General features: G+C 43.5%; 6 protein-coding genes across 6 annotated transcripts; 3 read left to right on the plus strand and 3 right to left on the minus strand.

The window, feature by feature from the left end:
- Positions 1–2804: 2804 nt before the first annotated feature.
- On the plus strand, positions 2805–4528 carry EAE98_009761 (uncharacterized protein; the record flags this gene model as incomplete). The annotated part of the gene is made up of 3 exons (XM_038957382.1): positions 2805–3177; positions 3237–3551; positions 3606–4528. 3 exons carry the CDS (start codon positions 2805–2807, stop codon positions 4526–4528), a joined length of 1611 nt encoding a protein of 536 aa, XP_038806321.1.
- An 884-nt stretch (positions 4529–5412) lies between these two features.
- On the plus strand, positions 5413–6675 carry EAE98_009762 (uncharacterized protein; the record flags this gene model as incomplete). Its single annotated transcript, XM_038957383.1, has 1 exon — positions 5413–6675. The coding sequence occupies one exon, from the start codon at positions 5413–5415 to the stop codon at positions 6673–6675; it is 1263 nt and encodes a 420-aa protein (XP_038806322.1).
- A 2936-nt stretch (positions 6676–9611) lies between these two features.
- EAE98_009763 (uncharacterized protein) lies at positions 9612–11178 on the minus strand (the record flags this gene model as incomplete). The annotated part of the gene is made up of 5 exons (XM_038957384.1): positions 9612–9874; positions 9944–10714; positions 10766–10875; positions 10997–11001; positions 11173–11178. 5 exons carry the CDS (start codon positions 11176–11178, stop codon positions 9612–9614), a joined length of 1155 nt encoding a protein of 384 aa, XP_038806323.1.
- Positions 11179–12486: 1308 nt separating this feature from the next.
- Positions 12487–16873, minus strand: EAE98_009764 (uncharacterized protein; the record flags this gene model as incomplete). Its single annotated transcript, XM_038957385.1, has 4 exons — positions 12487–13591; positions 13650–15810; positions 15860–15892; positions 15949–16873. The coding sequence occupies 4 exons, from the start codon at positions 16871–16873 to the stop codon at positions 12487–12489; spliced, it is 4224 nt and encodes a 1407-aa protein (XP_038806324.1).
- Positions 16874–17918: 1045 nt separating this feature from the next.
- On the plus strand, positions 17919–19985 carry EAE98_009765 (uncharacterized protein; the record flags this gene model as incomplete). Its single annotated transcript, XM_038957386.1, has 1 exon — positions 17919–19985. The coding sequence occupies one exon, from the start codon at positions 17919–17921 to the stop codon at positions 19983–19985; it is 2067 nt and encodes a 688-aa protein (XP_038806325.1).
- A 175-nt stretch (positions 19986–20160) lies between these two features.
- Positions 20161–22859, minus strand: EAE98_009766 (uncharacterized protein; the record flags this gene model as incomplete). Its single annotated transcript, XM_038957387.1, has 3 exons — positions 20161–21209; positions 21260–22516; positions 22565–22859. 3 exons carry the CDS (start codon positions 22857–22859, stop codon positions 20161–20163), a joined length of 2601 nt encoding a protein of 866 aa, XP_038806326.1.
- Positions 22860–23956: the final 1097 nt, after the last annotated feature.

A 23956-nucleotide genomic window follows, 5' to 3' on the forward strand; every position in this document is an offset into this window, starting at 1 on the left:
GCTTCATCATTTCTACCGTCGATTTTCGCAATTTAATTCCAAAAGGATAAGGTTACCAACAGAATCTGCCTTTGCTGTGTACACATTTGACAATATCTTGTATTGCATATACTCTTTCGTTTTTCGAGTAACACTCAATAATTCCTATCGAGAATAGTTCCTGGACTTTATCAAAACCAAAAGAAAGTTGTTCTATCATTCCCACAATACATGGGCCCATCCTAATTCGAATAGTAGCGGAGGGATAAGTTTCTAAATTCGCACTGGAGGTTGAACCTACAGAAGAATCGAGTAGAGACGCAAGGTGATTCAGATGTCATTCTCTACCTCACACCCACAAACCTCCAATTACACTCTGTTCTCGACGTATTCCATAGTTCTTCGCATGTCAAGTATGAAGTCCGTATCGTAGAGGCCGTATAGTATTCACTTTTCTCGAATACTTGTGCACTTCCAGCAGGATTGTCATGTGATATCAAATGCAATAAAGTCCTCCTAAGTTACCATCTAAAAGTATGAGGCCAGCCATACACCCTCCAGCTAAACCAGCTAAGAGCGAATTATACCAATCGCAGAATGTTTCCTTCGACGTGCGAGGAAGTACTGAGATTTGAACGCAACGCATGAGACACAAGAGCTGCTAGTACTCTCCTCACGCAGTCTGTTGATATCTGATAAGTAGCACGTTTTCAAAATACCTCAGGAATCTACCAGATTGATAAATCCCTCAAAGACAAAGAACTATCGAGTAGCATCATGAAGTCATACACGTCACCAGTACCTACAACTGCACAGCCACATGGTAAGATTCATTGCCTCGATTGCCTAGCTGGAGGTAGCTGGAGGTAGGTAGGTATATGATAGAACCAAGACATACCTCGACCCCTACAACTGCCGCCGCTGCCCCTCGAACCAGGACCCAAGCTTGAACTCAGCTTACATCCCGTGGCCGCCAACAATCAAAACATAGTGATGTCCATCAGATATTCGATGACATTCTCTTTTGTCACCCCTTTCCCTTTCACCGAGTGAAATCGGCTATTGGACTCTTCGATATCTGGGATGATACATGATATGAGGTAGGTAGGCACTTGTATTATCAGTCACCTCATCGAATAATACTTCTCACCAAAACTATTCATAACGGTGTGTCTCACTTAACCGCCGCACTCACACAATTTCCTTTCATTACAAGCTTTCGCCAAGCCTTTTCCACATCCCTTTTTGGGAGAAGGCAGTGCAGTGCACGGCTAGTTGCCGATTAATCCGGGGGGGTTTTGAGGGTCGAGGGGCAAAATAAAGAATCCTGGTAGAGCTGTTAACAATGTCGTTGATCTGGTGATACTTCAAATGTTGTGACGGGATGAATGAGCGTATCAAAATAGTCCCATGCTATATGTGGTATGGTTTGCTGTGGTAAACTGCAACGGCTTGTTACTTGGGGAAGATCACGACTGTGTGATTGCGTACAACATGACTTGTGGCGGAATGTACGTATCTCTATGCGGAGAACTAATTTGTGTTCAGCTAGCTGAGTGTATTTGGACGAAAGGAATAGGAATGTCAGACGTGGAGAGCAGTCATCATATTTGATTGGATATTCTAAGCCCTACATCTCCCTTTAGAAACGGGAAAACCATTACGGAGTGACAACGAGTCTCAAATCTTGGCTCTACGGACACGTTTCTTTGGTTCCCGTTTTACAAAGCGCCTCTTTCAAAATCTGGAACGCAGCATCACATCATTCATGATGGCTGGGGAGGCGGAAGAATAAAGGAGTAAAAGTTTGGATGTATTCTATTTGGGAATTTACCTACGAGTATCTAGATAGTCGATACTGGATAGAGACTGCCTGTGAACAGATGAAAGGAAAGAAAGAAAGAAAGAAAGGAAAAGATAAAGATACTTACCTATTATTGAGGCTCTCCATCAAAACCACAATTTTCAATGACATTGTCTCAATGAAATCTAGGGTCCTAATTTTTTTTTATCTTTTTTGGTTACTTTTTGGGTATCAGATTGCGTGCATAAATACCTACTAGGTACGTACGATTTCAATAGAAGATCTTCCGCCTGGGTACATGAGAGAGGGAGAGAGGTTACTCCGTACAATTGTACAAAGTATTGTACTCGTACACCCCCAATGAGAGAGAGATTGTATGGAACGGTTCAATTAAACGATACGGCTCCTTCTTGAAATTAGGAAATCTAGATTTCCTAACCCATTCAATTTCATTAATTTTATCATCTATTCAAAATTTCAAATACAAATACTGGTACACCAGAGAACATTCATTATTACTAATATTCCAAGATCTTCTGCCGTCTTGCGCTTTTCCCGTTTCCTTCCCGAGCTGGCCCATCCCATTGACTTTGCACTAAACAAGGACTTTGGGTTGACTTTGGGTTGAATTAACCTTGATTTAAGGAAAGAAAGCAGCTTCCACAGCTATCAAAGCTTACTTTGCTGGCTGCCTAGTACGGGACCTTGGAAGAGGATAGTGCTGCCGTCTCAACCTAGTTGCCCTCAAATGATCCAATCACGATAGAGGGACAAGGAAACCACGGTACAATTTACAATACTATCATACTCCACCTCGCCATCAGCCGCTGTGACGAAAGAAAATACATACGATTCACTCATTTCCAGCCTCAATCTTCTTTCTTTCCCTTGGCCATTCACGAATTTGCCTTTTATCTTCCTCCTCTTCCTCCTTCTCTTCCTCCTCGACCTCCTCCTCGACCTCCTACACCTTCTCTTCCGCCATCTTCTTTCTATCGATAATACCCAAAACACCGCAAACATGGCGAGGTCTACAATACTCACAAGTTTACTGCTGAGCTCTTCGCTTTTGAGCTCTGCAGGTGCAAACACCGTTCAGATGTCAATCGCCAAAAATCATGCCAATGAAGCAGAACAATTACAAAGGCGTCAACAATACCTCCAGCGACGAGGTATGGGACAGGTGATGCGAGTTGCAGAAAGGGCAGATACAGTTACGGCCAATCTGGGAAATGCTGTGACTAGTGGATTGTATTATGCAAATGTTACAGTGGGGACACCGGCACAGGCACTGAGTTTACAAATCGATACGGGTAGTTCTGATGTTTGGGTGCCGAGTTCGAGTGCGAGCATATGTGAGGATACTAGAGATGGGGGATGTCCGGGTGGAAGTTGTATGTATATCTATACTTCTAAAGTAAATTTATCATGGCGGCTTGCTAACATCCTTTAGTTGATTATTCTGCGTCCAAGACTTTTCTCGACGTAGACCAAGATGCTTTCAATATTTCATACGTAGATGGAACTGGATCCACTGGGGATTATTTCCAAGATACATTCTCGATTGGTGGAGCAACTGTTAAAGGCTTCACGATGGGTTTGGCTACAGATACCTCTATCTCAATTGGAATTATGGGTATTGGGTACAACAGCTCCGAAGCAAATATTCAGACTGGAAATGGGACTACGTACCCAAACTTACCGAATGTAATGGTCTCTTCAGGATTGATCAAGACAAATGCCTATAGCTTGTGGTTGGATGATTTACGTAAGTTATACCTTTCATGGAATCATTATGAGAACAGAGCTGATGTCTAGACAGAATCAAGTACTGGCTCAATATTGTTTGGCGGTATTGATACAGAGAAATATGTTGGTGATTTGGTCACAGTCAATGTCTACCCAAGTTCTCGTGGAGGATCAGTAACATCCTTTACTGTAGCTTGGACTTCTCTCTCAGTTCAATCCTCATCTGGAACTGATCAATTGACCCCTACCAATTTTGCTCGCCCAGCAATCCTCGATTCTGGAACCACCATTACCCTTCTACCTGATGACGTTGCAGCTATTGTTTTTGAAGAACTTGGAGCAACAGTCTCTCAACAACTTGGTGCGGTAGTAGTTCCATGTGCTCTAGCCAAGAAGACTGGTAGCATAAACTACGGTTTTGGGGGAGTGGGTGGTCCCACCATCAAGGTGGATGTATCACAACTCGTGTTACCTCTCACTACAAGCGATGGTCGTACACCAACTTACGACAACGGTGACCCAGCTTGTCAACTCGGTATTCAAGCCGCCGGTTCAAACCCCACGCTTTTCGGTGATACGTTCCTGAGATCAGCATACGCTGTCTACGACCTCGAAAATAACAGAATCGGACTTGCCCAAACCGATTTTGACGCTACTGGATCCAATATCGTACCGTTTGCAAGCGCAGGTGCAGCTATCCCAAGTGCATCGAGTGCACCAAATGAGGAAGCTGTCACACAAACAGCTTCTGGAATTCCAAGAGTTGGTGTAACACCGACTGCGACTGGAACTGGTCAAGCAGCAACGTACAATCCCACTGCCACGGGATTGAATGCTGAGGATGGATTTACGTCTACATCATCGGCGACTAGCTCGTCGAAAAAATCTGCCGGATCAGGAGGTCCTGCTCCATTTGAATGGGCTAGAGTTTTCGTTGGTGGTTTCGCTATAACAATGGTTGCTGTTGGGGGTGGTATCTTTACTCTTCTAGTTTGATAGACTTTTGATGATAAGAAGCGGACGCAATACATAAGCAAAATACATTGTATATTATGTACTCACACAGCCTTGTGTAATTTTACGAAGCAATACGAAAGCGGATATTATATTTGGCGCAAAGAGTCTTTTTTTGGAAGCGATGGCATTGATGGATGGATATATATGCTCGAGGTGTTTATATTGAGCATAGCAGGAGAGCCATTTAGTTTAATAGGAAGATGAAATATGCAATAGAGAAATATACTCTTCAAGTATCAGTTCAAATGTAGTTGCAAAGTGAAGTCTGCTTTATTGATGGTATGAAGAGGTAAGCTCTATGTAAGCGAAAAAACAGGTGGAAATTGAGTCCTCTTTCCAAGGACTTTTTTAATAGATTATAAACTCATTTCAAATTAAATATTGAAACTTGAAAAAAGTAAACGAAAATTTGAATCTTATTTGTATTGTTAGTAAGTGTTTTTATTATTTAATATTATATCGAAAAGAGATTTTAGTTGTTGAAGTTCATTCGAATGGTGGTCAATTCCCGTCTGTTATTTCGCTGCTGTACAATAGAGAAGGTCTAGATCCTCAACATCCTCATCTGAGATCACGTGTCGATAAGATAAGACACACGCCAAGCCATCGATAATGCGTCTATCAATCAATCATCCGGAGCTCAAGCTCCAACCTTTCTCGCAACTCTTCGTAATTTGTTAAAGATATTGTAATTATCAAGAATCCCCGCGATCACATTGCACGGCATATGCACAAATATACCAAGACGACTTGCTAACCAATATCCATCATCACACAACTACTCCAAGCCCGCCTCTCCGTCATCTTTCCCAACAAAACGCAACTGCACGCAAACGGGAGAGTCAAGTATACATCCATCCATCATGTCTACAAATGAACCCGATTCTCTTGATCCTCCACCCTCTCGAGCTCAGGATCACACACTTCGTATCTCCACTTCTCCTCGAAACATTTCGATATCTAGTTCTCCACAGAATCCTCAGTATCTGTCGAATTCTCCGCAGGAAGTTAGATATTCTGTTTCACCAAGAGAGGCTCGACATCTTTCTGCTGAAGACCATCGATTATCTGCTTCACCTACTGCTGAAGAGACTACTTCACTTAGAAATACCCGAAATATCTCTCCCGATAACCAACGTCGGCTCGTTTCACCTACTGCAGAAGAATTATACACATATGGAGAACCATTCCCCGAGATGCCAGAATATCCTCCGCATGTCGCAGATCCTTTAGTACATATTCAACAACCATCTGACTCACAAGACGGCTCGCAGATGCCTAGAGAAGAAGTTACCTCTTTCGCTGGATACTTCACATTGATTACAGATTCGACTATGGGAGTTGAGGATGGAGATGGAAATCCGAAAACGCCAACAACACACCATCCGTGTAAGATCCATTACATATTTTCGGATGATGAGGATTGTGAGGAATTGAAAGAGGCTTGTTTGAGAAGTTTACCGGATGCGTCCAATACAGATACTTCAAATAGTAATTCCATGACGAACAAGAGTTCTGGGGAATTAAGAACCTCGGGCTCGAGCTCAAGCTCAAAATCAATAGTAGCAACGAAGAAGGAAAACAAGGATACACAGGGGAAGCAGAGAGAGGAAAGAGTTATTATTGTCGATATGAACGAAACGGGAGATAGAGTAGTCAGAGCACAAAGTCTGAGTGACAAATGGCAGGTTATGGGATGTGAGATTGGGAAAGCACCGATTTTCGAAAGTGTGGGTGAGGAGGGCGGAGAGAAGAAGGAGAAGGGAGGTGGATTGATGTTGAGGATTGATGGGGTGGGAATACCCGTTCATAAAGGGGACAAGGAGTTGAGTGGGAGTCGGGAGAAGGGGAAAGGAAAGGAAATCAACGAGATGAATGAAAAAGAGATTGCGAATTTGGATTTGGACAAAATACTTGAGGGATTCGATAAACGGATGGACATTCTACGTAAGGTTATTGGTGGTGTGGGTTGGGATATGGGAGAGACGGGTTTGAACAACTTTGATGGAGAAGAAGCAGATGAAGAACGAGACGAAGAACGAGATATGGCGATAGCTGGATTGCAGTCAGCGGAAGAAGAGCAGAGAGAGCGGGAGGTAGAAGGAGAAGCATTTGAAGCTTCTTGATATCTAAGACTGGATACGAATGGATTTTTACTTTGGGCGGGCGAAAAGGGTTTGGGATAGGTGGAGTTGCATATATTAACTAATACATACATTTACGACATGGCAACACAATGACACGGTACAGTACGGCATAGCATGATACGGATTATCATAGGCGTATATCACAGGCGCAATATCATATTAATATTTCATGGTAAATAGACATGACATGAAGGTTTAAGCGAGGCGGGATTGGGAGGACATGGAGCGAGGTATCAGATCAGTATGTTAGGTATGGGAATTGACGGACAGGACGGTTGGTTTAGCTCTTAATGTTAAAGGTTTAAGCGGTACTCATAGCGCAAATGGTGTGAGATAATTTATATTGGTTAATTTCGTGCATGGATTACTTTGGTTTGAATCATTATACTTCGATTGTAATTATGAGTGATGTGATGCGATGTGTTGCGATGTGTTGCGATGTGATGTAATGCGATGTAATGCGATATGATATGTATGATGGAATCCCGTGAGTATGATACATTGTTGTGTTTAGAGGGAAGTAACATGAGATGAGATGAGATGAGATGAGAAGAGATGGGAATAGATGGTATGACATACTAAGTACACCTGGGCATACTGTACATATATAAGTGGAAATTATCAAAGTAGTACCTAGGTACCTAATAAGATGATTAGTGAGTTTTAAATAAGTAAGGTTAAGTATGTGGTAGGTTCTGGAGCGAATGTATATCGGAAGGAGGTGGGTGGATGGGAGGTTAGATGGGAGGTTAGATGGGAGGTTAGATGGGAGGTTAGATGGGAGGTTAGATGGGAGGTTAGATGGGAGGTTAGATGGGAGAAGAGGTTAGATGGGAGAAGAGGTTAGATGGGAGAAGAGGTTAGATGGGAGAAGAGGTTAGATGGGAGAAGAGGTTAGATGGGGATGGATTTTTATCTATCTACGTACCTACGTACCTAGGTGTATGTGGAGTGGGAGTAGAAGGGGGAGGGGGAGTAGAAGGGGGAGGGGGAGTAGAAGGGGGAGGGGGAGTAGAAGGGGGAGGGGGAGTAGAAGGGGGAGTGGGATTTGGATCTAGATTTGTGGTGGACATGGAAGAGGGATTGGGACTTGGATGTTGATATTAGGCGGGATGGGAATGGGGGAGGAAATGGAAGGGAGTGAGAGTGGGAGTGGGAGTAGAAGGGGAAGTGGGGCTTGGATCTAGATTTGGGGAGGGAATGATAAGCTGGAGAGGGTAATACTGATGGTAGTTCTACCGTGGTTGAAAGGTGGAATGGGAGGAGGTGGTTGGTGGATGATGGATGATGGATAATGGTTGAGGGGAGATAATTGGATAGAGATGAGGGTTTTATAAAGAAACAATGAGGCGAGGGGATGAGAATAAGATTGAGATTCAGAATCGAGATTGAGAATCGAGATTTTAGAAGAAAGTGAAGAGATGGGATGATGAGGTGGAATATGATATCATGGGACGAATACACTACATCGTCTAAACAAAAATCCAACAACAACAACAATAACAACCGTAAAAATGAAGATAAGTAATAAACCAACGAAACAGATCACTCAAAAAATGAATTGAAAAAAGAAAATACGATGAGATAACAATGAGATGGAGAAAATCGCAGATATAGGAGGGGCATTCAGGTATACGTATACATACCTAGGTAGGTAAAAAAATTCCTATCTCTTACTCACATCTCGCATCTACCCACCCTTTTTTTCTTCTTCTTCATATATCTGGCAGTGAATGTGAGATCGAAAATAACCTTGGAAGGGACTATTAACTGTCAATTAACCGAGGAAATACAGATGTGTGAATTAATTCAGGTTAACCGAAGGGGGTGTGAGTGAATACGCTGTATGTGCTATAGATAGATGAAATGACATGACGATTAGCGAGTAGCGAGTAGCGAGGAGTGAATATCTACTCGATGTCCAAGTACCTAGACAGTCAGCTTATCCAATATTTCGAGCTAAGAGATAAAAGAGAAAAGGGGGGGGTGAAGACTTGAGAATGGAAAGTGAGTAAATGGAATGATTGGGTGGAGGGATGAAGTAAAGATATATAGAGGGAGATGTATAAACATGTGAGATATAATGTGTGAGATACAACGGAAATGTAAAAGTTGAAGAACTGTATAGGTAGATTATGTGAAGAGTAGGAAAGTATTAGATGGACGAGATGAGATGAGATGAAGCAATGCAATGCAATGCAATGAATCCGTAGTTCTACCAACGAGTACGAGTGAAACAAGATGATCAAAGCCTAGGCAAAAAACACAACAACTTGAAACACAAAAAACTAAACTCACAAGTAGAACTTCTCATCCAAAACCAAAACAGCAGATACAATATCAAACTATTCATCTCTCGAGAACACAAACCCACAAAACAAGCATAACCAAACTTCAGATAAATTTCAGTTAAGATTCATTACAAAAAGCTACCGTATATTAAAAGCAACACTACAATATTCTATATAAACATCAATCCCACCCTCTCCTCTCAAAACTAAGGAAACGGAGAGCTCCCCAACCCCTATATCAAACGAAGCGAATGAACGCAACATGATGGTTGTTGCAACTAGAGAAAAGTAAAGTAAAGTATGGTATATAATTTTTCCTCCCATATAAACCTATTATTCTTACACAAAGAAATGTTTTGTATCGAGGCACGTCTCATCTCAACGTGCTTGTGTTAGAAAGGACAATTTTCCCCTTCCCGTTTCCTCTTTCCTACTCTTCTTCAGTCCTTGAACTGGAAAGTCATCATATACGCCCAAATCTTATTTATGCACAGCTCATTTGATATGAGTTCAGTACCACATGCATGTTCGCAGAAAAGACAAAAGAAAATTGAAACATCAAGAGCGCAACTGGGCCTGCCATATACAAACATCATTTCCCTCTCATTCGAAAATTCATCTCACTCATGCGATGAATTTCTTCCACTTCCTAACCACAGGTGTGAAGTCCGCACCTGGAACAACTGCCTTTTCTTCACTCCAATCCTTGCCTGCAACCACCATTCTTGATTCTACGAAGCTCGCTCCTGGTACGACAAGTCTATCTGATGTAGTGAAGTCGGTACCTGGAATAACCGCTCTCTTGGCAGCAGGTTTGGTATTGTCGTTTGATTTGTTACTGGTGAAGTGTACAGCTAAGACGATTGCGATAATGGCAACAATGATGACTGTAAAATGTTACGTTAGTGATTGGAAGATTAAAGTAAGGGATGGGAGGAGATGCAAGGGATACATACCAACAAGACCTAAGCAGTACCACTTCTTTCTATTTCTTGATCTCGCACTGACAATTGCCGTATCCATTTGTTGAACTCCCTTATCCATATTCTCGACAACTTCTTCGCCCTTCATTTCAATGTTGACCACAGCAGCTTCTTGTTGTACAACCAGGTTCTCCATCTGTGAGAACAGTTCTGCGATTTGTATAATATCTTGCTCAATCTTCTTGATAGCAGCGTTTCGATCTCTGACAGCATTCAAAGTCGTGTTGGCTTGTCCCTGTCTGTTGCTTGTCATCAAAGCTTGTTGAAACATTTGTTGGGGCTCTGAGTCCGGTACAGCAGCAGCAACCTCCTCGTCGGTGGCGTCTGCGTTGACAATACGATATTCTCTTCTCATTTGATCACGAACAGCATTCTTAATCAGTTGCTCTTTCGCGTTGAATTCTTCCATGGTCTTCTTGAGTTTGCGTTGCACTCTGCCGATTTGTTTGGTATTCATGTCGCTCCCAGCATCTGGCATGAGTTTGGTTTTTCGAAGCTCTTCGATGATATCTCGCTGCGACGCCATGGTTTGGGCTGAAATATCCTCGAGGTCTCTAGTGATACCGCCTTGATCAACCTCTCTATTGATTCGACCACGTAGTGCTTCCAGTGCTCCAATCCCTCGCGCAGTATTGTCGATTTCAACGTCGATTTGGCGACATCGGTTGAGAATAGCATTGGGATCATATTGTTCTCCAGGCTGACTTCCGTTCTGTGCTAAGGATGCCATCTCGACATTTTGTCCTACTCTGATGTTAATGGGATGATAGTCGTTGTGTGATCAGGAATGCTCACCACCATAAGAGTCTCGTCCCATGGCTGCTCCATTGTCGTATTGAGGCGATTGAGGATAGCCTGGTGAATTTTGTTGAGCATACGGGTTTTGACCACCGCCGTAATTATTTCTACATGATTCTGGTTAGTATTAGGATTCAAGTGTGTCTATCGTCGCAAGTTCGCAAATCCAGCCGTGAAATGTTTCTGGTCGTTGATAGGAGATGATGGAGTGGAAGGTGAATAACTAACCCGTACTGTGCCATGATTATTAGTAAATTGCTTCCAGAGTAATTTTATTATTTGATCTTTTCTTCCAAGAACTTTTCAATTGAAATGTATATCACAAATGAAGAGATCGCAGAATGAGAGGTCTCTTGTCGTGGGATTGAAACCTCGAGGATACGAAAGTGAAACTATGGACTTACACTCATTTTACAACACGCTTCGACCCCTAAACACGACCCGGCTTCAAGTTTGGCGAAAGGAATCTACCTAGTAATCTGCCACAATTTCCCAAACTCTGGTGCAATTACTCGTTTCGTATTATGGAAGATCGTGGGGGAACTTTGATGGTTTTGTTTTATATACGAGTAATTAATTTACAACAAAAAATGAAGAGGAAAAGGATAAAATCTACGACAATTTGGTTTTTGGGGGTGAAGTGAAGATTAAAATTAAGTGAAAGTATACCAAAGGAAAAAAACCGTTTGTTTGAGGATGATTTCTTCCACTGGGCTGATCTACTGCGCCAAAGACTAATATGAAATTAGGTTTAGTAAATTGTGTTTCGAAGCAGATTAGCTCAGGAACATCCTTCGTTAGTTGGCATGGAAAAGGATGAAAGCTTGCTATAATTGGTTCGCTCGTAATCTTCAAGGAACCAATACATCCCAAACCAAAGTTGAGCCACACATGGTGGATCGATCGAGGTCGAATGATAGGTCAATGTATTGCTCCGCCAGTCAATCTTTGAGTCTGCTGTACTCTGTACCTAGCTAGCTAGCTAGCTATTATTAGATTGCATAAAACCTTGCCTCCCGTATACCTACGAAATACTTCTTGTACGTGAACTTCGCCAACGCACCGAGAGGGGAACGATGTAATGACTGCATCTATACGGACACAGAGTGGCTTGGCCCCCGAAGATATACACGCCTCTTTGCTATCCAAATCATGTGGTATTCAGATATACCGACATGGATCCGGCGACGATCATTTTGTCAAATCTAGACACAGACGATACATACCTAACCATTCCTCAAGCATTGACGAATGCTACCTATCTGCCGCAGGTTGGGTCGATTCATGCATAGCCATTGGTTACAGGAAGTCCACCCCCACCATCACCAAACCCATACCACCCGCGTTTCATACAAGCCAAATATCTATCATCGCGTCCATACAAACAATTCGGATTGCTATCAATGGCTAAGAGAGGTGCATGATTAATGCATATCCGTATCTGTTTCGAGGAAACGATTTCAGCGCCGCATAGGGTATCAATCTAAATCTAGACTCTATAGAGATCCCAAGTCAATTAAATGACTAAACTGCACATTATGTTGTACCATGGCTAACAAGTAAATTTGCATCTATGAATCGTAGATAAGCGTTGGATACTATGTGCTTATTTCTTATCAACAAGATTCCACGATAAACAAGTAGCGCATATCCCCTGCATTTTCGTAGACAGTTACTGGTTCCATCAAGCGGACTAGTCTTTCATCATTAATTCCAAGTTATGTTTGTTCCCGACTTGTAGAACTCTTTCTGTTGAGAGGCTGTAACCTAATACCACCACCTCTTTCAACGAGTAAATCAACTATGGCCTTCTTGTCCGCCGAATTCCCTATCCCGTGCTCAGCAGCCTCCAAAGCACTGCCCCAGAAACCACAAGCCTCATCTCTGAGGCCCAAGTCTAGCAGTGTTTTCACTATTTCTACTGCTCCCTGATATGCAGCAGTTTGGAGGGTAGTGCCAAACTTACCTCCTTTCAGAAATGGGTCTGCTCCTCGGTTCAACAAGTATGTAAAAGCCTGGCTTCCGCTAAGTATGGCGGCCTGGAGAGCATTGCCAAATCCTCCGCCGGTCTTGTTGATGTCGACACCGTGATCTAGACATATTGCCATAACTTCCACATTTCCCTCTCTTGCAGCAGCCTGAAGAACGTTTTCGTATCGCCCCCCCAAAGCGTTGATATTGGCCCCGTGATTGTGTATGAGTTCAAATATTACCTTGTCTTTAACCGCAAAATGGAGAGCAATCCGGTCTGCTCCTTTATCACTAACATCAGCTCCAGCGTCGAGCAGGATTTTGACGATTTCAGTATGACCTCCCTCGGCGGCTGCTTCCAATGGAGTATTTAGCCCTGGTAGCTCATCCGAATACAATTTGGCTCCGGCTCTAAGGAGAAGCCTCACAGTAGATTTGTGTCCATGATAACAAGCATTTGTGAGAGCACTTCCATAGAGTCCATCCGAAGAATCGATCGAAGCACCGTGTTCAATGAACAGCTGTACTAGTCTGTCATGACCACTAGCAGCTGCTGCCTGAAGCACTCCTCCTGCTGTTCCACCCGAAATGTTCACATCTGCACCTTTTTCTAGTAACAAATGTATGATTTCAAGCATATGTGGTTCGAGAGGCCGCCCATGCCTGTTGACAGCGGCTTGCAAAGCAGATCCATCTTGTCCGCCTTGGGCATTGACATCAGCACCCTTAGAGAGGAGATAACGTATGAACTCGATATTTGGATGAATATGCTGAGCATTGACTGCACTTTGGAGTGGATTACCGTAGCGCCCTCCAGAGGTGTTGATCGAAATTCCTCTTTGTAAGAATAAACTGCACCTTGTTAGTGTCACGGAAGAGGATTAGATAATTAGTTCATGCAAATTCTTACTCAACAAGTTCAAAGCTGCCCTTATGAGCTGCAGCCGAAAGTGGATTACCATACAGAGAGTCTTCGTGTCCTTGAAAAATGGCACCATTTTCTAGCAAAAGTTTGACAACCTCAACCCTGCCCTCGCTCGACGCACTCTGCAGAGCATCTCCCTTGATGTTACTCGCTGCATTGACTTGTGCGCCAGCGTTTAACAAAAATTGAACCATATCTTTCATTCCAGCCCTAGCAGCTGTGTGCAATGCATTGGCGCCTACAGAGTTTCCATTCATGTCAGCGCCATTTTCGAGTAAAAATTTCAAGACTTCCTTATGCCCTTTTCTAGCGGCCAGATCCAGAGGGGTATTGTAGTCATTATCTGGTTGGCTTATAGATGCATTCGCGCCGGCTTCTATGAGTATCCGAACTATTTCGATATGTCCATTAGCGGCAGCATAGTGCATCGCTGTTGTATTCCATGAGTTAGAAGCCATCGCGGAAACGCCCCTTTCGAGAAGAGTTCTACTAGGGCCCTGTAGATTGACGGCAGCGAAGATGTGCAGTAACCTCACTTCGTCCGGGGCATCATGTCCGAAGTAGTTTGATTCAGGAGGTGCATGAGAGAAGTTGAGCCATCTTTTCAGTAAACCGTAAGTCTCAATATCCTGAAGAATGCCATCTTGTAATATGCCCCGTCTCTCAGCAGCCTCTGCATGTTTCAACCATGACTCATGAGCGTAAATTCCAAAAGCGTATGTATCGTATTGTGCGTCTAATTCATCGGGCGACAAATCTCCATATGTTCCTTGCTGAGTAAGTTCTCCTGATTTGAAATAATTTGTGCAAGCCCTTGCCAATCTATCATGAAGACTTCCTACGATCTCATCGTCGGAAAGCTTCATTGCATGCTGCAACAACCTCCCAGGGTTGGATTCTTCCACGGAAGCTAACAGGAACTTCAGACCGTCAGAGACCATGAAGTCAACCACAGTTTGATGAATAAATTGTACCATGTATTGGCCGGAGGTGTAGAGAACTACTTCGACAAGCCCTCCAGATAGGCTTTTTGTCAAAATCTTCATTCTCGTATCGGTTTCGACAAATTCTTCGCGCTCTCGGCAACTGATTTGCCCATGTTGAAGCGGTCCATCCAATGCTAATGCAAAGCGAAGCTCGATTAAATTCAGGGGTCGGAATGCTAGTGAAATCCACTGCATCAACAACAATGTCTTGGATCGATATTTAGCTTTAATGACATTAGCGAGAATATCTTTGTAGACACGTCCTAAATCATTTGGTACCTTCTCCAGCATAACACGGATGTCATTCAAGCTCGCTCCTTCGTTCAATTCATAGGCGACTTTTGGAACGACAAGCTTCACCCATTGAAAAACTCCTCCCGACTGCTTGACAATCGCCTTTTCCATATTCTTCCTACCTTGGGTCGCGGCCGGATCCCCGTCCCAAAGCAAGACTCTGGAATTCAATTCGGCATGAACATAATCTCGGATATCTTGGCTGTTACCACTCTCAACGAGAACTTCATAGCCCTCACTCAAGGTGACATTGGGATAGTGCCGACAAGAAACGCAAATTCTCAAGGATCCACCATCTTCATCTTGGGACACTTTCTTCTTCATGTCATCGAAATAATCAATCAGCATCCTCGCATTGTCGTCGCCAGCTTCGTCAAGTGCGTCAACAAACAACGTAACCGGCCTTGATTGCGCAATCCAAACGATTGAATTGAATAACCATGTTTTCAATTCCTCTTCAGTCCAAAGACAAACACTCTCTATTTGTCTCGACGCGTTCTTTTCGGCAAAGGACTTTCGGAGTTGCTCGCGGATAGGTGACGCTTGAGAGTAAAGTTGGTACAACAATTGCCTATACATTCCTTCGGGCCCCTTTTGGAGAGGGGCACCACGACCGTGGAAGAAGAAATTCAGTACCAGATGGCGAGAATCGCGATTGCGGAAATTTGACAGTATATATGCCATAAGTGTGGATTTTCCTGCACCTGGTTTGCCTTTGATCCATATTAGACTGTGTTTGTGTTGTGTGTCTTTCCATCGAAGATAGGAAGGATGTTGGGAGATCCAGGTACAGGTACCTGGGTAGGCGTTGTTTGCATTGCGACGTCTTTGCTCCATTTCCGGGTAGTATATGGAGGATAATACAGCTGTATATATATGTTAGATTGAGGCTTCATACGGATTTGAGCTCCTTACATTCATCCTCAGGGGTGAGATCATCTTCAACCACTATAAATTAGACGTCAGCATCTACATCGCCGTTTGCTTTTTTGCACAGAACCTACAGCTGCTAGCTTCATCCGCATATACTTTCAGAATACCCCAGACCGACTTGTATGAACTACTTTCCGGTCCACTAAATCTGCAGATATTTCGATGGTCACAGCCATGCATTTTTACCACCCGCTCATCTGGAATGTGTAACTGCGCACTCTCTTCGTCAACCACAAGCCCCTTTAATCCCGAGCAGATATCCATTTCTAGGAAACTGGCAACTCGAATCCCATCATATAGCTTCAATCTCTTGAATTCGTCCTGTGTTTCTATCAGGACTGACGACCCTCGCGAAAGAGGCGTAATTAATTCATCTCTCACACGACCACTGAATCTCATTGGAAGCGCGAGAAGCCCATTGGCAAATTTCGAGATCAATAGAGGTAGCTTAGTTTCGTCAGAGCCCATATGCGGAGTGGCAAGGAAGAGAATGGCGGATGTGAGCTCAAATATGTTCCTGTAAAGCTTGATGTTGAAGGCTCTGATGAGCGCCTTCTTTACAACGATACCTCCCATACTATGACATATGAAAATGATTCGACGCTTTCGATGTTTATCATTGCTTCTCTCCCTCAACAAATCCTCCAACAGAGCTGTAGCAAAATCTTCTATCGTACCCGTCCCTCGACTAAACAGTACATTCGCATCATACCCAAATGTGAATATTCTGGCACCTGGTAACTCATTGGGCAACTGATCCCTTAACCACAGGTTTTTGACACCATCTTCGTTCTTCTCAGTCCATGTTTTGAATGCATCGCCTTTTATGCCATGCAGTGCCACGATATCAATTCTATAAGGCGACTCTCCATTCTTTGGAAGTACAGGAATTGGATTCAAGTGGAAGAGCCCAAACCTTTCAGAGAGCTCCGTGTCTATTGGCACTACAGTTGTGGCAGATTTCGAGCGAGATTTCCATAAATTTCCTCGCGCCATTAGCTCTTCGCTTGGAGAGGGAGTATAGATTTCAATTGCAAATTGCAGACGATAGGCAATGAACAATTTTGCGAGTAAATTAAAAGAGCTATATAGATAAGAATGTCATAATAATAAAAAATAGAGGAAAAATGACCAAAGCGAAAGAAAATACTACACATATACAAATAGCATAGCTCTGATGCTTGCACGCTTACTTCTGCCCTACCATTGGAACAGGGCTTAGATATTTCGCAGACGCAACTTGCGCCCGCAGAGTATATAGAAACCCTTGATCGGATATGCATGTCTTTGTTTCGGAGTAATTTCATCCCTGGTATCAATTTGTTCATTGGATGGCAAGAATACAATGTAACCGTTCTTCAGCGCTGAACCATAGTATTGGGAGAATGTATTCTCGAGTGTGGTTTAGCGGACAGAAGTAAATGGTTGGGCGCTTATCTTTGTCAACAACTTTGACCAATTGACTGGAGCGAAAGACTCCCCGCTTTCCCTCCGACACTTCACATTTATCAATCATAGGAACTTCTTCTTTGGGTACCAGTAGCTAGCAATACGAAGGGTTGGAATTCAAGGCACGACAGATATACTCCGTGGACACCTGAAATTCTATGATCACCTGCTGTTCAAGGCCAAACGCGATGACATGCTGCACGCTTGTGCATTGTCCTGAACTTCTAGATTCGGAGAGAACATGTGTATCAAAGAAGAGGTTGACGATGAATGAAGTAAATAGCAATTCTCATTCATAATATCAATATCAAATATTGACTAGAAGGTGTTTGGACATCGTGTTGTTCCTACGAAAGCCTGGTGTCCACATGCCATTCAGCTAAAATGACGCTAACACCATTCAGTCGACCGCCTAAATGGCAGAATTTTGATTTTTGTTCTCAATACAATTTGTTGCGTACAATACGAGTAGTAGGGACGACACATGCGATCATTTTTTGCTTCAGTCAATTGCTTCAAAAGAAGTCGCATTGGACTACAGAGTGGGAGTATTCGACAACTAAAACATCACAGATTTTTTTCAGCCTCAATCATGGAATCCACTCTTCCTGATATATCAGTTGCCCCCGCTGCCGATCAGCATATTCTTCACGATGGGAAAGAATATACTACAGTCAAAGAAGGTCTCGCACATATTCTGATACCCGCAGAAGGTTCCAAAGTACCACAGACGACTCCTAAAGGTCAAAATCAAGTACAGTCTGTTTTCTACAATCCAATTCAACAATTCAATCGAGATTTGAGCGTCCTGGCAATTAAAGCCTACGGAGAAAGCATATTGGAAAAGAAGAAGAAAATAATCGAGCGCGATAGACAGAAGAATGCTGCTAAAAAGGAGAAGAAAAGAAAGAGGGCTGCTGAGGAAGGGCACGATGGACCGAGGAAGGCTGGCAAACTTGAGAATACAGGAGAGACCGTAGAACTCCCAATGGCCGTCGCAAAATCCGAGGATACCAGTAACGACATGGAGACAGAGACTAAAGAAGAGGCACCAAATGGTCAAAATGGAGAAATGAAGTCCACTGCCCCAGCGGCCAACGGCGATTTACAAAACCATGTAACGACTGAGGCAGCCGAAGGACCAGAAACTAAAAATGAAAAAGAAGCCACAAAACCCACGAATCCTATCAATCCGAGGTTCCAAATTCTCGATGCCTTATCTGCGACTGGACTTAGGGCTCTTAGATATGCTCAGGAAATTCCTTTTGCAACATCAATCACTGCGAATGATCTCTTGCCCGCAGCTACGAAAACGATCGAACTCAATGTGAAGCATAATAAGCTGGAAAACAAGATCAAAGCTGTGACCGGCAACGCATTGACACACATGTATAGTCTTGTAGGTGATGATTGCAAAGATGGAAGTGGCAGCAGGAAATACGATGTAATCGATTTAGATCCTTATGGCACAGCAGCTCCGTTTTTGGACGCAGCGGTACAAGCAGTTAGAGACGACGGAGGGCTTTTGTGTGTTACATGTACTGATGCCGGTGTATGGGCTTCAAATGGGTATCCTGAAAAGGCATATTCTCTCTATGGGGGAACTACAGTGAAGGGCCAGCATAGCCATGAGGGTGGTCTGAGACTTATTTTGCATTCAATTGCTACATCCGCCGCTCGATACGGTCTCGCAATGGAACCACTTCTGTCTCTTTCGATCGATTTTTACGCCCGAGTATTTGTTAGAATATACAAGTCTCCTTCCGATGTCAAATTTCTGGCAGGCAAAACTATGATGGTTTATAACTGTGATACTGGTTGTGGGGCATGGACGACTCAAATGGTTGGAAAGAACAAGCTTGCACCCAATAAAAATGGCAATGGCCATTTCTGGAAACATGTTTACTCCATGGGACCATCAGCAGGCGAAAACTGCGCTCATTGTGGTATGAGAACTCACCTCGCTGGACCTATGTACGGTGGTCCGCTTCATCAACCCGAATTTGTCCAGAGAATTCTAGACGGTCTTCCCAACGTTTCCAAAGATACATATCATACAACAGCTAGGATCGAAGGTATGCTCACATTGGCCCTCGAAGAAAATTTGCCTTCTTTAGAGGATATGTCGGACTCCCCAACTGCCTCATCAAAGACTGGCAAAAATGATCCTGCAGCCATTGACCACTATCCGTTCTTCTTTATACCATCAATGCTCGCCAAAGTAATTCATTGCGTGACTCCCCATGAGAATGCACTCCGAGGAGCTTTACGACATCTCGGTTATAGAGTTACTAGAAGTCATACGAAGGGTGGTAGTATCAAAACCGATGCTCCTTGGGATGTTATTTGGGAGATTATGAGAGAGTGGGCACGACAGAAATTCCCACCAAAAGAGGGTGTTATCAAGAAGAATACCGCTGGCTGGTATATAATGGGCTTAGACAAAAAGGCTCCGACGACTCAGGAGGGAACTCTCAAGGATGAGGCTAGTAGTGGTGATACCGATGGGAAGGATACGCCGCCTACCGAGAAAAAGAAGCTCGAAGTAGTTTTTGACGAAAAGCTGGGAATGGAGAAAGACACAAAAAAGATAGTGAGATACCAAGTCAACCCCCGGGAGAATTGGGGCCCAATGAACCGGGCTAGTGGCCACGCATAATGTTCATTCTATGCTCTAATATACCCTATCTTACGAATTTTATGTCATTCAATAATTGGTTTCTTTCTATCGGTGATGATTACCAGTATCTGATTGGTTACGACGTTGACCCTTCCGACAACTAATCACCCCAGAAAACACCACAGCTGAACACGTTTTTTTGTTCAACTTGAATCTATTCTCTACGTAATTTGAACATTTTTCGCCCAAATCGCTTTAAACAACTTGGACTTTTTGGTTCTTCCTCTTGCGTTTCGGGTTCATAATCTTCCCAGGGCAGTTGCCTCAAACTTTGCCTAACAGGCGCTGATTGCCTGTCTTGAGGCGATACACAGAGCTTTAGTATTACTTCTTCATCTTGCCCTATGACGACCTTCTTCTCCAGATATTCCGCACATACACTCCTAGATGCCAGGAAGATCCAACCTTTCGGTGGATATAAATCGGCCACTGTTCCTTTCGGTACAAATACTGTGAGTTCTCCCGTACTACTTGGTTCATGTATGTGAATGGCCACGGAAATTTCTCCAGCTGACGTTGAAAGTCGGTAATCCACGAACGTGAGACCTGCAAGTACTGGGTGTACTTTCCAATGAGACCAACCAGGACTCAATGGTTCAACTCCCGCTAGATACTGCGGAAGAATAAATACTGGCCAGGTAGACCGTGCTTGCATCATGGATGTTATGGATGAAGTTGGCTGGCCGTCTGGTTTAATCTCTTTCCAATGTCCTCCTGAGTATTCCAAACTTTCTGGATCTGCCATCGGACCCCATACACTCTCAATTAATTCCACCGCGTCATATCCCTTACCAGCCTGAAACAATGCTTCTGCTGCCATTCCACAAGTATAAGGACTCACGATCTTTACCTCTTTTCTGTCTTCTGTATCTCGAATTACTCGTGGAAGTTCTCCACTGCTTGAAAGTCCCAAGTGCTCGTCTGACCTTTCGATATGAGGTATGACACCGAGAATTCTCCCATATGAGTTAACTTCGTGTGATACTGTTGTTGGTGGGATGCGATCACTTAATCGCAGAACACCTGTTTCTGAATGCCAAAAATTCTTCAAAATGTTGGCTTTGAGTGCATTGGCACGAGGTGTGTATTCATCTTCTATCCCGAACATGCCACACATCTTACTCATTGAAACCAGAGCGTCATAGTATGCAAGATTTGCTTTGGACGTAGCGCCTATGAGTATACTGGATGACATAACATCTCCTGTTTCATCGTCAGAACCTATTTATGACATCGAGATGTAAAATACTTACTTGACATATTAGGCGGTGCCACGATTAATCCTCGTCTATCTTCATACATCATTGCGAAATTCATTGATTTCTCCATTTTGTCCCATATCCTCTCCACAATAGAGAAATCTCCTGAGTACATCCAATAATCCTTAACAGCTACCAGCAGTTGAAAACTGAGAGTGAGGGAGAAGAAAGCATATGTAGGAGGCTCACTTCGTTCATTTTCAAAGAAAGTTTTTTGTATTGGACTTACGTTCCCGAGATATCCGTCAGCCTCCTGGTGACTAGAAAGCAACGATAGACTCCCCAAGACCGCTTCCAAATGCCCCGTTGAATGGTAAATAGAGCGACCCATGACGAACAAATCACCAGCAGAACATATGCGATGACCTTTTGCACTATCGACTGTGCATGGTATTTGATTTGTTCCGACTTGGAAATCCGCCAACACTCGGACTCTGTTAGGAAGTCTCATGTCATTTTCATAAAGTATATTGTCATTAACGTCTCTTACGACCAGTGATCGATAGATTGCGAGGTAATGTTCGGGACCGCCGAATGCGACTGAACCAGTATTTGGCTCGCCTCCGGGCGATGAATTGATGTTCAGTCTCTTGAGATGCGCGACTCTCCTATGATTGATCTTTAGCAAAACATTCGAACCTCGAGCTTCCGTATCGATCCTAATCCAGTCAAACAAGTCGAGACTTCCGGGCAGGTCCCATGCTCCTCTTAGTATCGAGGGCGGGGTATCGGAAGTGCCTTCGTAAGCCGATAGTCTTCTTGACGCAATATCTATGGAGAAAATCAATCCACTTTCCACCATATGAATACCCCAGCTGGCTCCACCGGACTCGATCTTCACTTTGAATTTGATTGCCTTGTTCTTCCATCGTGTTCCGTGTCGGCAAGGTGCCCATCTCTGTCCCGATATCCTTGTACCAAATTCACATACTTCCCATATTTCTTGTACTTCTCCAGCTTCCACTGTGCATCGATCGACAGTATTGACGCCGTCTCTCCATATCTTGTTAAGCAAGTCGTTTGAAGACACGAAACGACTCTCCCCTAGTGTTCTTGGTCTTATTTCTCTGAATCCTATCGATGAGATCACTACTGAACAACTCGGCGTTACAAGAGTGATCTTTTGATATCGTTGAGAAGTCTGTGGCAGTTTGAACTCCATCAACTTGGGGGTATGTGATGGTGGGAAGAAGAGCGTTTTTGCTCTATAAGTATCCATTGCATTAGACAGCCCAAAGAATGGTCCATCTCCTAAAAGAAGTTAATATTTCTTTCACTAATTTTTTACCACTTGCTTACCCTTCTTTTTGTTGTGAACCCCGGCGCTTGTTTCGCTGTACACAACATCCACTACAGCGGGTCGTCCATTACTAGTCACATTGACTGTCTCAATGAAAGGTATACCGCCCACACTCCTTCCATAATCGAGTATGATCTCTTGTATTCCATCACCTTTGGTTGAGAGAGTAAGTGGCTGATTCCGTGCTAGGTATAATTCACGGCCGCCAATCTCTCTCCAGATCTTCAAGGGAAAATGAAATCCCATAAGACTGCCGGGGTCATTAGGTGGTGATCTTCTTTGGGTGGGTGACATATTATGTAAAATTTGCAGAGATATAGATTCAAAGTCGGCTATTGAATTCTGAATTAGGAATACGAAGAGAAATGGCAATTCGATATGGTAGTTTCAAAATGAAATTGCAGCAGAGGGGAACACTAATAATTGAACCAAATCAACGTCGAATCATGCATAAATCCCCGATGCCTCTTTTGATGCTATCATGAGATTACTAAAACGACATTCAGTATGAGACTGAGGATCATCGGACTTGGGAATATCATGGCATCGGTCTCAGCAAGTTCCCGACGACATTAGACCAATCGATTTACACTTTAAATCTACCACCAGTCTAAATCGGTGCTGGTTTCTTTTGCGAATAGGGAACTTAATCCACCACACATCAGATAGAAGATACAACAAGCGTGAATAAAGCCACCATTCGTCTTCAGGAACGAGAGGTGTCTAGACAGCCTTAGCGCGGATATGAAGGTGGATCTGATCTGCCGAAAGGTATAGTGTTCAGATCAGCAGTGTCGTGTGGGAGCCTCGTGGAGACTTATTGTCGCTCCCGAGGCAGTATTGCCCCACACAATACTCTTACTGGATATCTTGAGGTCGGTGAGGTTTAGAATATATGACAGAGGAAGTCTTAGATGGGAAAATTTTCAGTTTGGCAACACATGATTGGTTGCCATTTCTCCGAATACTTGGTAGGTATGTAAAGTATACAGCCACAATGCTTGAAGCTTCAACAAACAATGTTGACCGCTGTAGTAATGCATGAAGGAGACAGCTTGCCGAGGAAAACTCAATTTGGAGATCACGAATATTTCAATCGTCGGCATATATCCCGAGTGGACTTGAAGGGTGTGCAGTCTGCTTGGTGGTAGGGATCACAATAAGTGAGGGTAGTGGGGAGTTTCAAGATGGGACCGATAGATTGAATCGACCTGCTCACAAAGTTTGGCTGATGATAAAAGCTAGGATGAAGCTCACGGAAATGTGCAATACTAGTAGCAAAGCCCACCCCTTTGATACCAGTAAAGATTGAGATTTGAAGAAACAAGTCGAGAACGGGAAGAAGTGGATATTTGTCAAGACCCTCATGTCAACCATCCCTGGTCTAACAC

Source organism: Botrytis deweyae, assembly GCF_014898535.1.
Source record: "Botrytis deweyae strain B1 chromosome Unknown BDEW_030, whole genome shotgun sequence".
In the NCBI taxonomy this organism is placed as follows: domain Eukaryota; kingdom Fungi; phylum Ascomycota; class Leotiomycetes; order Helotiales; family Sclerotiniaceae; genus Botrytis; species Botrytis deweyae.